General features: G+C 44.5%; 1 protein-coding gene across 1 annotated transcript in view; it reads left to right on the forward strand.

Annotated features, from left to right (window-relative positions):
* The first annotated feature begins 3,083 nt into the window (after window positions 1-3,083).
* Window positions 3,084-15,164, forward strand: part of STYK1 (serine/threonine/tyrosine kinase 1) — a 31,937-nt gene continuing 19,856 nt past the window's right edge. The window contains exons 1-4 of the mRNA XM_019548571.1: window positions 3,084-3,190; window positions 6,920-7,072; window positions 10,249-10,497; window positions 11,003-11,184. Coding sequence (XP_019404116.1) covers window positions 3,124-3,190; window positions 6,920-7,072; window positions 10,249-10,497; window positions 11,003-11,184 — 651 coding nt within the window. The 5' untranslated portion in view covers window positions 3,084-3,123. The remainder of the gene's footprint in view (window positions 3,191-6,919; window positions 7,073-10,248; window positions 10,498-11,002; window positions 11,185-15,164) is intronic.

The following is a 15,164-nucleotide window of genomic DNA, read 5'->3' on the forward strand; positions in this document are numbered from 1 at the left end:
CAGTCAAAACATTTCAAAACTTTCAAAACGTTTTGAGACTGGGCTTTCCTGCAGGGAAACTGAAAGTAAGGAGAGGGAGGGGGGAAAAGTGGGGAAGGACTGCTCTGACATTGACTGTGTAGCTGGCCAGTGACTGTGATCCTTCCCTGAGGTCCCTTCCAATCCCAGTGCTCTGGGGGAGGCACGGAAAAACATAGAGAAAGCTCAGTTCAAACAATGCTTTTTCTGCTAACTTCACACTTACAAGTGACGCAAGTTTTGCTCTGAACAGTTTGAGCTGCAGGTTCCCAGAAGCCCCTGCACCTATCTCCTTGAAACTTGGCAGGCTTTGGGCTGAGCAGGGGCTATCTTTTCTGCAAGTTTCATTCAAATCAGGCAAGAAATGACAAGGTTATAGGCAGTTTCATGCTTCCCCATTATAGCCTCGTGGCAAAACGTTGAAACAGTGAAACAGTTTCGACAAAATGAAACAGCACTGATTTGACGTGAAACAAAACTCAAAATGAAATGCTGTCCTGGCGAAATGGAAATTGAAACAAAATATGTGTATGTGTGTATAAATTATAAAAAAATATATATTAAAAAACACAAAAACTAAATTTTTCCATGACTAAAATGAAACGGCATTATATATAAACAGCAATAATAACAGCTTTGCTTTTTATATATATAAAGCGAAGCTGTTATTATGATATATATCTATCAATATATAGTGTTTCATTTTAGTCATGGAGAAATGTGAATTTTGGGGTTTTTTAAATCAGAAAATTTGCGATTTCTCTGATTAAAAAAAAAACAAAAAACAAAAAAAACCCCCCAGGATCTCTGATCACATATTTTTCTGTCTCTTATTTAACTAAAAATGCTTCATTGTTGGGGCTGCACTCAAGGGGTTTATATACTTTTTCTCACTACTGGGTTGTCCCACTACTGTGGGGTTTGAGTGAACTATCACTTTCCATTTTTGTGTCACCAGTTTGTAACTTACCACAGTTACCTGTTTTCCCACCTTCTGTATCACCCTCTGTGTGTGTGTGTGTGTGTCTCTCGCCTTATCTTTTCAATCTAAAACTTAGTGTAGCAATGGGACACCTTCCAGTGTACATGTACTGTGTATATGTAAAGTCATGGGAATAAGAAAACAAATATTTTCATGAGTTTCCCCTGAACAGTAGTTCACACACAACCTTGCTTGCAGAAAGAAATATTTGCATCAAGTAGAAAAGTATTGAATGTTCAAACTAAAATTAAAATAGAATTTAATAGAATCATTTTGACATTTTTTATTCAACTCACCCTGTAAAGGAATCATAGCTATATTGTCTTGAAAGGTTCATAACGTTATACAGGTATATCAGTCAGTTGATGTTTTGTAGAAACCTGACTCCATATCCAGAAATGTTTACTGATACTACCATTTAAGTTGCATGTTTATCAGTGTGTAAAAATTATTATTATGGTAAAGTATGGCCTTCCTGTATTTCACAATTGTGTGCATTACAACCCTGAGGCATGTTGTGTCATTATTTCACAATGGTATAGTCTGTCACCTTGTTGTGTGATGTGCTGTGTCATGACTGGAATTTAGGTGAGACAGTTTGGACATAGTATGTGAAATATGCACAATAGAGGAACAGGATAGAGGTTAAGCAGTGTTAATAGAAGAAACAGCTAGATCATGTTGCTCTTGTACAGATGATATTGTAAAATGTCAGATATGCCCTCATATTTGTTGGGGTTCAAATATTTGTAAATTGGCCATTGAAAGGTATGCCATACCCAGTCAAACAACTTTGATATAATTGATTTATTGGTGTAATGTTGTATGCCTGAATACTGTATAGAATTATAGATGTAGTGGTTACACTTAACTGGTACAGAGAGGTATGGATCAGATATACTGGTGTCCGCTGCCTGCTTTATATTTCTTCACTAATGCAAAACAGCTAAAAATCAATATTCAGTGGTTTCTAGATGATGAATCAATGGTGCACACCCAGCAAGGATGTTTATACAATTAAGGATGTTCATGTGGCTGTTGTATATAATTACAGATGTAAAGGTCCTGGCCGAATGGGTGGAATTGCCTGTGAAACCTTTATAGAATTTCAAGAACAAATGGGTTCCTGTAGATATTAACAATATATATATGTATTGATTCACATCAAGATTTGTATACAATTTCATTATAGACCTGGTTGTATTATTAGTGGAATCAGCATTTCAGACCTTAATGGAAAGAATACCATTTCATTTGATCCATGGTCCAATGTTGCATGTCCTGCTTAGGGCATTTGTTGGCTAGAGCTGTGTGTCACACAGGTGTATTCTATTTTTTTTCTAGACTTCTACAGGTCCAGATTTGGTCCTCTACATAGCATTATAAGTACCCCCTCCAAGCTAGTTACACACAGGTTGGCTTATATTGTGCACACATAGCCCTACTTGCTTGTGAAGCTGGATGTCCAGGGTCTCCCTCATGTAGAAGAGGGTCTGAACCTGTGTCTTTCTGACTTGTCATCACCCACACAGGCTAACTATTCCAGCTGTTTTTCTTCTGGCACCTGACAGGTGATTTGCACAAATAATTTTAGGCTAGAATTAAGCTAATGGTTCTTGGTATAGCCATATACAATCCATATATTTCTTCAATGTTTTCTCCTATGTCTGATGAAAGGTGTATATGCCTGAAAGCTTGCAATTAAAGATTTTTTTGTATTTTTTTTGCAAAAATCTAGTTTGTCTAATGAAAGATATCACCTCTACCTTGAGAGCTAATGGCTCTTGGCTTTTTTTATACATGTAGCTCTGGGGACTGAACAATACTTAAGTCTCCTGCATGGCACTGCAGAACAAACTTGGCTTTAAACGCATTCCACTCATGCAGTGACACATGATCAACGAAATTTGATTCTGGGTATCCCATATCACTCACAAAGCCTTCCCATGCTACTTCCTTCTACTAACTGGAGTAAATTAGAACCAATGACACAGGAAAAAAGGACCTTTGTATCCTATCTGTTCATGAGCCATACTATCATCTTAGGTTATTTATGATGATGTTCTTCATGTGTGTGCAGGGGAAATTCCAGAGGTGAAGGACACGCTCACATTTTGCTCATCATGGCAGAAGATGTAAGGAAATTCACGCGTATGCTACTGGAATGCAGCAGCAATGACCAATTATGTGGTAAGATTCAAAGACACTTCTTGTTTTACATTATTAGGTCTCATAAGCAGAGCAACCGGGCCTAGATGGCTTAGAGTTAGATCCATTAAGTGGACGAGGTGCCATGGCGTTGAGTATTGTCAGCATGTAGTTTCATGCAAGTCAGCCTGTTAAGTGATAAACCATGATAACTCACCAGTCTGAAAATTCGAGAACAGGGATGTGTCTTCAAGCCCCTTTCGGAGGCTGCAAGGAGATCTCTATCTCCTATTGGGATTCAGCACTCCAAGCTGTTTCCTGGATTTGGCCCCCATGCTAGTCCCTTCCTTCAAAACACAAGAGAAGGTGGAGCTGCTGACCCCTTTTTCCAATAGTGTAGTGGTTAGGATCCCCTCAGTTCTGAACATAGGTTTATTTCTTCATATGTGTGTGTGCAGGGTTTGAACCTCTACCTCCTGCTTCTCAGAAGAGTGCCCTAAACACCATACTAAATCATGTTCCAGGGTTTACTGTACTCTCCACCCCTCCTATTAAAGCTGTTCCATATCACCTGGAATAATTCTGTATTCACTGGGCCAGAGAAACTGCAAGCATGTCTCTTGAGCTTAGAGGTTAGGGCATTTTCCTGGCAGGGGGGATAATTTGGTTCCAGTCATTGTTCCAAGGATATTTCAGTATTTGCTATTAATTACCAGAGAAGACCATGGAATACAGGTCTCCTGTCCTCTAAGGGAATGCCCTGATCACTAACCTTTAGAGTCCTATTTGCTTACTCATCCTCTTACCCAGTCTCTCATACACCCTTTATTATGCATGCATAGTAGAACAGCATCATCAGAAGGACCAGAGACAGCTCTTTAGCTTGGTTGGTTGTTAAGAGTGTTTGACTGGCTGGTAGTTGAGCAATACAGGTTTAAATACCCTTAGGCAGAGACAGCAATAGCACCTATGTCATTTCTACCCTGGGTAGGTGCTCCATTCAGTGGGCTATTGGACTATAGTTGTTGTGATTGCTCCTTCCCTACCCATGTTTTGTTTGGGGCCTGATTCTGTGGCTGTGCTCTGACAGCAGGTACTGGATTGGGCCTTGCAAGTAAGAAAGGTAGAAGAGTGCCTAGTTTTTGCATCCTGATGGGGCATAGGTATGATTGCAGCACCAAGCTGCTCAGGCTCTGGGCTTAGAGGGTTATGGACATGCACAGCTTGAAACATTAGGGAATGTTACTGCTGAAAAATGTAAGTGCCTTGAGACTTCAAGCACTTCCAGGTAGCTGAACAGAGGGGCTGAGAAACTAAATTTGGGTCTTAGGTGCAGTTAGGTAGGTCTGTATAAGTGTCTAATAATGGCATATACACAGCTATAAAACTGCAGTCTTTGGCACTTAGACATGCAGTTTCAGATTCTGTTGAGCCTGTGGCAAAATAGTCACCCTGCACACCTACCTTCCGGAAGCAAGATGGAAGAGGAGGATGAAGGCTCTCCTATGTTTTAGCTCAGTCGCCTAGTGGTTGGGGCACTTGCTAATGGAACAAGAGACCAGCTTCTAAGCTACCCCTCATCCAAGGAATTTCAAATCTGCATTTCCTGCTTCCCAGCATAGGGCTGAAACTGCCAGTCCATAGATTAGGCATTAGCCAGACCCTTCTCCAGCCCTCCTCTTGAAGGTGACCCACTGCTTCTGCCATTTACAAGTCAGTAGATGAGATGAATAGAGAACTGTAGCTGCCCTATTGGGAGCAAGGGCCCTTAACCATTAAGGGCAGCCTCCAACTAATTAAGCCACATACTCTGACTTAGTCTTTCCCTCCTGGCCCCATCTATCTCCATCCCTTGGCTGTCCTTCAGTGGGAGAGCTCTGTCTGGTACCTTACCTGTAACCTAGCGGTTATCTCAGTTTGATGGCAAGCAGGAAGATGCTGGTTCAAACCCTCTGTAGGCTGGGGATGCACCTAGAACCTGGGTCCCCTATGCCTTGGGCAAATACTGTAGCCTCTGGACTCTTAAGCTAAAAGCTGGGAGGGTCCTCTCATCTAATGTCTAACAACAGCTAGTCATGGATTTTTGTCTGGGTACAGTTTTAATACTTACCCAGCCTTGAATGTGTACCTGGGTAATGGCACAGCACTGCTACCTGTTTGGCTGGAGTACAGCTTGTTGGGCTTGCATATTGGATGCTTGCACACCCAGAGCTGAATGGCAAACTGTGTGTAGGTGCCCCAAACTGCAATTATATGACTACATATAGACCACTTAGAGCATGTTTCTTGGATTGGTATCTATAATAGGGCAGTAGGGAAGGTGGAGGAGAGGAATGCTAGGGTAATAGTGGATGGAGGTTTCCTGGTACCAAGATGGGAGATGTAACATCCCAGCCAATGGTCAGCATGATGGAGGCATCCCAATTCTGCCAGCTCTGAGTGATCTTGATTCAGCTTTGTACACCACATTACTTTGCACTGGAATGTAAGTAATAAACATTGCACTAGCATTTCCATGGGGATGCCACAGCTCTTGGCTTTGCAGCCCTGCTGATCTATCACAATTGACTGGGGTTGGGCCTGGATGGTATCTGATGGGAGATTAACATAAGACAGTGCCTAAAAAATAGTGGTAGCTGCTATAAGAATAGGCAGGTATAGCTTGACCAGGATGGAAAACCCAGGTGCTGTAAGGCATGCAGCTTTTGACACATTAGGGGAAAGTCTTCCCTCTAGATTATTACTGAAAGCAGCACCTTAAGAGCACGCTTGGGGGAACTGTTTTGCAGATGAGGCATAAAAACAAGGCCTTGACCATGTGTGGTCATTAAGGATCTTCTAATACTTTTCCAGAGACCAATCCTCCGAGGTGCTGAGTCCCACCCACTCTTATTAGCTGGGTACTGAGAGTTGCCATCACCTTGTATGAGAATAGCAGTGCTTACAGTATGGGACCCAAGAGGGTAATGGAAGTTAACCTGAGCTTCCTGGCCAGAAAGCAAGCCACTTAATTACATCCTGCTTCTCTAAAGCCATGTACTACCTTCTGACTGTTAATGGCTAATGTTATTCACTTCACCTCCTATGACAATGTTGAAACAAAATGGTGACCAATCTCATGTCCAGAGCCACGTCCATTTTAGATGTAAATGTTCCATGTATATCCTTCTCTTTCTCTCTCGCGCTCTCTCTCTCTCTGTGGGATATAAGCATATATTTATTTGTATGTGTGTGTATGTATGTAATAGATACACAAACACACACACACACTTATACAGGATAAAATTGTGCATTCTTCAGCTCATGGTGCTAATAGAGCATGGTGCTTTCCTGCCATGGCAGGGGTTTGGACTTCATGATGACGATCTCCTCAGGTCTCCTTCCGACCCTATCATCTATGAAACTAGTGCCAAGGTTTCATCCCCGTAGGGGACACACGACCTTTCCTATCTCATGTAGGGGACTGGACTAGATGACCTCTGGAGGTCCCTTTCAGCCTGACTTTCCTATGATTTCTGTTTGTTTATGATTTTTAAATATGTAGTCTAATTGTCAGAGGTGCAGAAATCTCATTGACTTTCAGTAGGAATCTCATATACGCAACACTTGCAGAAATCAGATTAACAGCTGATAAAGGTGCCTTGATCCTATTGCAAAGGGCACACTGTGTTTAAAGTTACTGGAGTGTATTATTACTTGTGCACTCCGTGACTGTTAAGCAGTACAATGGCCAGCCAACTATTGTTTTCTATTTCTCCTCTGCATTGACAGTTGTGCGTGAATACCAGACTGAAGTGATCATCATTCCAGTTTTGTTGGTGGGCATCTTTGTTATTGTGTTAAGTGTGATCCTTTGGCTCCGTTACCAAAGCTGGAAGACAAATCAGCAGCAGCAGCAGCAACTCGTACTGCCTGGACATGAAGGTAACCTCCAGGGGGTTCAGAACAGGGGAATGGGAGGGGGAGGCTGGATTTGGTTGCAGTTACTACCTCCTGCCTTCCCACCCTGTCAAGGAGTAAGAGATTTGAAAAGTCTGAGCTAGGCTTTCTGTGGTCTTGTCCACATCGGGAAAGGTGGTACAATGGTACAACTCAATCAGTGTTTGAAATGGTGGAGGCTTGTAGTGAGATGGAACCTGGGTGTTTAATCCATTGCAGCATCTAACCCTGCTCTGAGTAACAGTGTCGGCCAGCTGTAACACTGCTTGAAGGTCAGAGATTTGTCAACTGGGGAAGTCCCTGTTCCCCCATGCACTACCAGGAGTGACCAGGAATAACGGTCACAAGCTGGCAGAGGGTAGATTTAGGTTTGACCCCAGTACTCTTTCCTGCCGTGGCAGGGGGTCGGACTTGATGATCTGCTCAGGTCCCTTCCGACCCTAGAAACTATGAAACATGAAAATTGCCACTCTAGAAATACACTAGTGGAGAAATATGGGCCAAAGTTTTCCTAACATAGATTCAGACTTTTAGCTAGTATTCTATATTGTTCTTCAGGGGATGTGATTTCATGCTGCAGGTTCTTGCTTTTTTTTAAGGACTGTATAGGCCAGGACTCTACTGAGGTTGGGCCTAACACTGCTGGAGGTTAGTGCTACTATGCAATGCGGAGGGGTTTCTACAGCTTCAGTTTCCAGGTGCTGGGCTAGGAGCACAGTGAGGCTGGTTCTGAGGGCATATACTGCATAAGAAATATACATGTGATTTCCAGATACAGGTGTTTCATGCATAGGGGTCCAGCTGGTAGAAACTTAAAACTCTGTAATGCAGAGCAGGTTATAGCAAGAAACCCATATCTTGGCATTCATACAGAAAGAAATATTTATGTTAGGAAATATTTACGTTAAGAAAGACCAAAAGTATAAAGCACAGAGTATGCCCTACTTCGTACAGCTGTCTCTTCTCTAACTACCTACAGTTACTTACAGAATAAAATAGCTATTGCTTCTGCACATGAAGAAAGTCCTTTATGCATAGTGATATAAAAGAATAATATCCAGAAAACCAGGGTTGTTTTATAGTTAAATATAGCTGAGCAGAGGTGTCAGTGCATTGCTTTTGTGCTGGATTGGGATTACAGAGCTGCTTCATTCTGGCAAGCCTGGGAATTTAGGGGTGAGCCTAGTGAGGGGTGAAGGTCTATTATAGAACCCATACAGAAGTGCTCCATGCACATTTTATAGCACTGTAATTTAGGGCTTTTTATAGCAGTATAAAGTTACAGCGCTCTTAAACATGACAGAAGTGCAGGGTTTGGTGGTGGTGGTAGAGAGAGGGGACTTTGAGCCTTCCTGTACTTTCAGGCCTAGGAGGCAGAGGGTGCTCCGCAGCCTCCTGGGGCTTCTCCACTGGTCAGAAATTTGACCACCATACAGAAGTTATATAAAGTGCAGTAGGTTGCTAAAGTGTTGTAAAGTACATCACTTCAAATTTCATACCTCATTTAAGGAGGATTAATTTAAAGTGCTGTACCCATTTTTGAAGTGCTGTAAAGTTGTGCAATTCTGTTAAGTTCATGGCAATAAAGCACTTTAAATGGTGAAAAAAGAACACCCCAGGGCTTTAGCACCCTGCTGGACATGGCTGTTAGTAGCAGGGGCCAAGTAAGCACTGTGCCACATGTGCCACCTCAGTCTCTACTTTTCCTTTAGCTGTCAGCTCTGCTGCATCTGTGTTTGTCTTATAGATCTGATGAGTGAGTCCAGCACTCCTGACTAGAGGGTTCAAGACTATTTCTTCTCCCTCTCAGTCAAGTGGGATAGAAAGCAAGATCCATTGTATCCTCAGGGTACTGTATTTATTGAGGGCGTGTCTTAATGCAAAGCCGTATACAGATACCCAAACCAGCTCTAAAGAAGGAAAAGCAAATTGGCTAAGGCAGAGCACTGCACTATTTTGGCTATATTGGGTGCTTGTACACGCTATGGGGGTTTAATTCAGTTTAGTTCTCCCAAATTGAAATGATAGGGCTTTAAAAACCCTCTGTTTCCACCACTTCAATTTAGAGAGAATTAAACTGAACTAAACCCCTGTGGCCTGTACACAAAGGTGGGGGCCTGATTCTTACCTGCTCCTCCAGCGGTGAGGAGGTGGGGGCAGCTGCTGGCAGGCTGAGCAGTCCCTGAGCTGTGGAGAGACCGGTGCTTCCCTCCTCAGGCGGCACCTGGTCTCTGGCTCCTGGCCCAGGTGTTCCTGGTGGGCACTGCAGCTGTGGAGAGAAGCACAGGACTCCCATGCAGCTCAGGCAGGCAGGCTTCAGGGAGAAAGAGAAAAAAAAGATCAGGCTCCTTGCTGCCTTTTTTCTTTCCTTCAGTGGAGCCTGTCTGCATGCACTGCTGCCGGGTCGCACAGCCTATGAGCTGCGTGGGACCCAGTGCTTCCCTCCATGGCTGCAGCACCTCCTGGGACTGCCTGGGCCAGCTGCCAGTGGGCAGGCACTGGCTGGGGGGCCCTCCTGTCGCATAGGAAAGCACCAGAGTCCCCCACAGCTCAGGGGGCGGGGGGGTCACATGACCTGGTGGCAGCTTGCCCTCTCTCTCCTTCCCCACTGCTGGAGAGCCATGTAAGCTCCAGCACCCCTGCACCATCTCTGCTGCCTGGAACTGCCCAGGAATGGCTGGCTTACCACTGGGGCAAGGTGTCAGGAGGGTGGCTGGGTGTGCTGGCTGTGGGAGAAGGCATGGGGGTGGTGCATGGGGCACTGGAAGCCCGCCAAGCCCCGAGCACGTTGGTTTCCAGCACCCTGTGCTCTGTTACACTTTGTTAGGTAGCAAACTAAAACACCTTGGAGGTGTTTTATCTTGCCACGTAATGAAGTCATTTAAAGCACAACACGCTACCACGCATGCAAACAGCAGCGTCATTAAAGCGCAATATGCTGCCAAGTGTGCAAACAGTAACTCCATTAAAGTGGTGCAGAAGGGCAATTGCATGTACAAAGGCCTTGCTTCTGATATGCCAGTGAGTTCATTTAGAAATGTCTTGGGTGCTTCACTGTGCTGTAAAGAGATGTTTCTTTTCTGCAAGCCTTTGCCAGTATTTTAAAGAGGAAAGCCCATCCATCCCCAACACTTACACCTTATATGTGTTTATTTTTTCAGTCGAGAGAGAGAGTCAGCAGGAGCCAAATGCCTCAGGGAACTCTTACATTCAGCTGAGTGAGACAACAGTGGAGAGCCTGCTAAAAGCTGCTGCCATGACACTGAAGGAGCTGCAGATACCCCGAGAAAGACTCGCACCCGGCTCCTTGATGCTGATACACACCGGTAGCTATGGGAGCATCTACAGAGCAGAACTGCAGACTGAGAACCCTGGGAAGACTAAGGCAGTCATCCTGAAAACCTTGCAGGGTAATAGAGGTAGTGGGAGTATGCAGCATTTTAAACATCTCTCTCTTATCCACTTATGTGTATTCACTGGAATATCCCCTCTTCTCTAGGGTCAGACTTATTTTATTGTCTAAGAAAGTATTAGATAGGGCTCTGAGCTGCCCAGTCCCCACCCTCTGCTCTCTGCACATGTATCCACATTGGAGTATCATCCTTTTTCCTGTCAGCCCCTCTGTCCCTGGCCTTGTCTTCTCTGCATAATTGTTCTGTTGGGACACAATGGTGAAGCTATCTGATGATGATGCATTAGATAACATGTTGAGGCGCATGAGGCTGCAGTCCATGTAGACAAGGGACAACTTGTACTAGGTATCAGGTCAATGAGTTGTGATAAAGCCTTGAGCTGAGGAGGATTTAATCCCAAACCCTACTTGTATGTTGAAGATGTACAGGGTGCATGTTGACGAGGTTTCATGGGTTTGCACTGCCTCCTTGTGGTGATACTTTTATTCCTTGGTGCTTTCAGACACAGCTGGACCCCGTGATGTGAAGGATTTCCTGGGGAGGATTAAGTTCCATCAGTCATTAGGCCAGCATGAGAACCTGGTGGAACTGGTGGGGTGTTGTATAGACCAGCTGCCGCTTTATATGGTCCTGAAGGAGTCATCTCTTGGGGATCTCTTGAACTTCCTGTGGATCTGTCGCAAGGTGAGGCTGAGGAACTGCTGAAACAATGTTTTTTTTCAGGTTGGTGGCTGAACCAAGGTATCTGCAAAAATACTCACCTTATGTCAAGCCAAAACAGAATTTCTTTCAAATTCTTCAACAAGATAAAAAACAACCAAACAAAATATTTTGTGGGGTGGGGTCTGAGGCACTGAAATGAGGTCTAGGTGAAATTTAGGTAACAGAGTCCCAAGAAGTGACCTAGAATACCTCAGTTCCAGCCAATTCAAAACCCATTAGCTGTCTACATTTGGTGACTACATTTTTATCCACAAAATTACATAAGGCATTAAACCTAGGTTTCTGCACATGTATAGGTGATTAGGGAAGGCAAGTACCTAATATCCATTTAAAGGCCACTGTGATGCAGATGGGTGAATCAGCACCTCACCTCTGCCTGAGACCTTGAAAGGGCTTCATCTGCTCCATGGGGTTAGAGAAGGCCTTATACAAACCAACTCAACAACATATCTGGAGGTGTCATCACCCCCCTCAGCTTTTGTGCAGTAATGTTGTAGACAGAACAGGTTTTGGTTACTGGTCTCAGAATTATTATTTTTTGCTTTGTTATCCAATGTTTGTCTAATGTAAAATTCATTAACAGTCCATACAGCAATGACCAGAATTTCCCTGCCTGCTGAGTAGTTTAACTCCCATGCTACAGAGCCAGAATCCCTCTTGTTTTTTCTCCTTCTGGCCACATTACTCTAGCAGTCTTTTGCTCTGTTAACCAAATACTTCTCTGCCACTGCAATGGCAGGTCATTGGCGGTAACTTTCATCTCCCTTCCCCTGGCCTGTGGCATGTTGTAAATTCCCCCTAGTGTTTCTGGTTTCATTCCTTATCCTCGTGTGAGAGCTGAAGATTGAGATTTCAAGGAATCTTTATGTAATTGTTTGTCTGCAAACATAGGGGACTGGATTCAATGCCTGAGTCCCATATTCCTATATTCTGGACTGCCCAGAGGGCCAGCTTCAATAAGAGGGGTGAAATGTGTCTCAAAGACAGTTTTTGTAGCCTTGTGATTAAGATAATCTTCTGAGAGCTGGGAGATGTGTATTTGAAGTCCCTCAGGCTGAGGAAGACCTGGAACCTAGGTCTTGCACTGACTAGGCAAACTTTATACCTGCTAGTTGTCAAAGTACCGGAGCTGGCGACCCATGCTCACGGTATTGGTCACAGTGGTGCGGCAGGGTGGTGGCAATTGGAACGAACAGGCGGGACTAGTGGTGGTGGAGTTTGAGCTGCACGGGACACACGTAAAAGTTGAAACAAGGATGATTTATTTACTCACGCTTGACAGCGGAGGCCCAGATGATTTCTTCAGTTACAGTATGTTACAGAACCAATAAACAGACAAACAACAAAAGGGGGTCTGTTGGCCCATGAGGTTCACCGGCGAGCCCTTGCTATCTATCCGCTAGGGATAGGGGCGGCTGTCCACTGGTTAGTCCCAGGGCTAGTGAACAGCTCATTAAACGGGGCTACAAACAAACAAAGCTGTAACACAAGGAACGATGAACTGAGGATCGAAGCCGGGAATGTGATGCTAGTCCAAAGGGCAGTCCATAATCAAGAAGAACGAAGAAGAAGAAGCCGAAGTTGGAGATGGGAGCCGAGGTCAGGAGCCAAACAGGTAAGCACGAAATTGTCGCCAAGGCAACGAGGACGATCCAAACTCGAAGTCAGAATCCAGGCCAAAACAGTCCAGTAACCGAAGATATCAATATGAAGAAGATCAAGACCGAAAAGACAAGTTGCACTCTCACACCAACAACACCCCACACCTGTCCGAGCTTTCTCCCCCGCCTTGAGTAAGGGTCCAGGACCCTTTATTGTTCCCCTTAGCCAATCAGGGAACTGTTTAGGAGGAAGGTTCCAGACTCATTACCTCACTGAAACTCTGACTGAGCCTGCGCGAGAGTGAGAGCTGTGAGGCCACTGAGCCTGCGCGGGACCAGAAAGTAGGTCACTTGTGATTGACAGCTAGCAGGTCGTTCAGGGGGCACATGCTGGAGGCCTGTCTGTGCTTGACAGTTTCAACTCCCTGTAATGGCAGCACCAGCTTTAAGATATTTCCCTGACATGCCCCCTTGCTGTCAATACAGGAGTTGAAACACAGACCTCAGCAATCGTCCTCTACTTCATCTGTGTTGATGAAGTTTTCATAGGTGGGTACGGTAGAATATACATAGACTGACAAATTTGACACTTTTCGTGTTATCACCTTGAATACACAGCTTACTAGGAAAACAATTAACAAGAGCACTAGCAAAAACGATAACAGGGGTGTTAAGAGGTTTGCCAACCAGGGTGATACGTTCCAGCCCAACATCTTGAATACTTGGGATAGCCAACCTTGTCCTATGCCAGAAATAGCATTCACATCCTTGGCTATTTTTCGGATTTTTACGACCTGAGTTTGCAATGGAATCGAAACGTTTGTTATTGCAATGCAATACATGTCTCTAGACAGATTCAAGAATTGGCACAAACCTCCTTGTTTTATCAATAAGGCGTCAAGTGCCAATCGGTTCTGGATGGTCATTTGGGAGGTGGCCTGGAGTTGCTCGTCAATCAACTCAAATCCGAGGGCAATATGATTTGCTAACAATTCCACTTGTTCAGCCAGTTGGGCTAGAGCTATTCTGGCTTTTGCTATAGCCAGTCCCAGAGAAATAGTCCCTCAAAAGCCCAGCTGAGGCCTTGGGCTATTTTCTCCCCATGGGTCAATGAGCTCCACACTGGGGTGGAGGATCTAGTTTGTTGGTGTGCCATAATGGGGCTTGGTGGATGAGCCATAGAGGCTTTCAAAGCTGGGCAGAATAAAATTGAGCTTAGAAAACACTGAACATTGGTTAACGTGGCTGGTAGAGTTGTATAGAGCCGGCCATCCGAACACGCCCAGGCCAACCCAAGAGGTGCCGGTGTCGTCAGTTCATCGCATTGGCTTGGGGGAAAGTTGGTATGTATAGATCGTCCTTGGGTTTTGTGTTGTCCGGGGGAAATTTTTGTGCTATTGCACACTGTATTTTCCCACACCACCCGTAAAGTGGAGAAGTGGAAAGTTAACCATGGATTGTTTTTCAGACTCGGGTAAGTAAAATCGTCCAATTGGGAGCATATATTTGGGTAAGGAAATGCATGCTTTGCTCTTTCAGGTGGTCCCTTTTGCGTCACTGGAAGTTCAATACTGTGGCATGCGGTATTTAATAATATCGCCCGGAGAACGGGGTAGTAAAACCCGTACCACGAATTACTCCCATACGGTCCAGAATTAGTCAAATTGATAACTAATTCTTCATCCCATTAAGCCAACGGTGTGGCTTCAGTGAGAGACGATAAAACAACTATAGGGGTGACCTTTTTCCCCCGGGAACTTAAATTAATATGCCAGGGCGGATTGATGGACTGGGGGTCCCACTGCAATGATGCATCAGGTCGGGACCATTCGCCGCCCTGGGGGCTTACTCCCAACAGAAAAGCAGAACATGACAATGGAGTTTTTCTCCTAAAACACTTTTTTGCTGTGTCGGAAAGGTCTTTTAAGGTGAAGTTCCTAGGCCAGGAATATTCTGTGATAGTGTAACCCCCGTCCTTTGAAGGTACGGAGATGTTAATAGATGTTTTTTCATTTGCCAAGACCTCTTAAGAACCATTTGGTCACATTGAAGGGTACCAAGAATGGGGTGAGGACCGGGTCGTCAACCGATATGGGGATCTTCAGGCAAGTGGTTAACCCCTGGCCTGGTTTGTCCTCCCCAGTGGCGTTAGCCCACAGGGATAATAATTGGAGCACTGTATTGGATGAATGCCTGAGTTCCGTGGTTGGATCGGGCAATGGATTTGCAACATATTTACAAAATATACACAAAACAAGGCTCAATGTAATGTCTCTGAGTCTCGTTGCCATGTTGTCCAGGCTCATCCGGCTTCGGAACCACTCTGAATCGATAATGGTG

The sequence above is a fragment of the Crocodylus porosus genome, unplaced genomic scaffold (assembly GCF_001723895.1).
Source record: "Crocodylus porosus isolate Cpor-Errol unplaced genomic scaffold, CroPor_comp1, whole genome shotgun sequence".
NCBI lineage: Eukaryota > Metazoa > Chordata > Crocodylia > Crocodylidae > Crocodylus > Crocodylus porosus.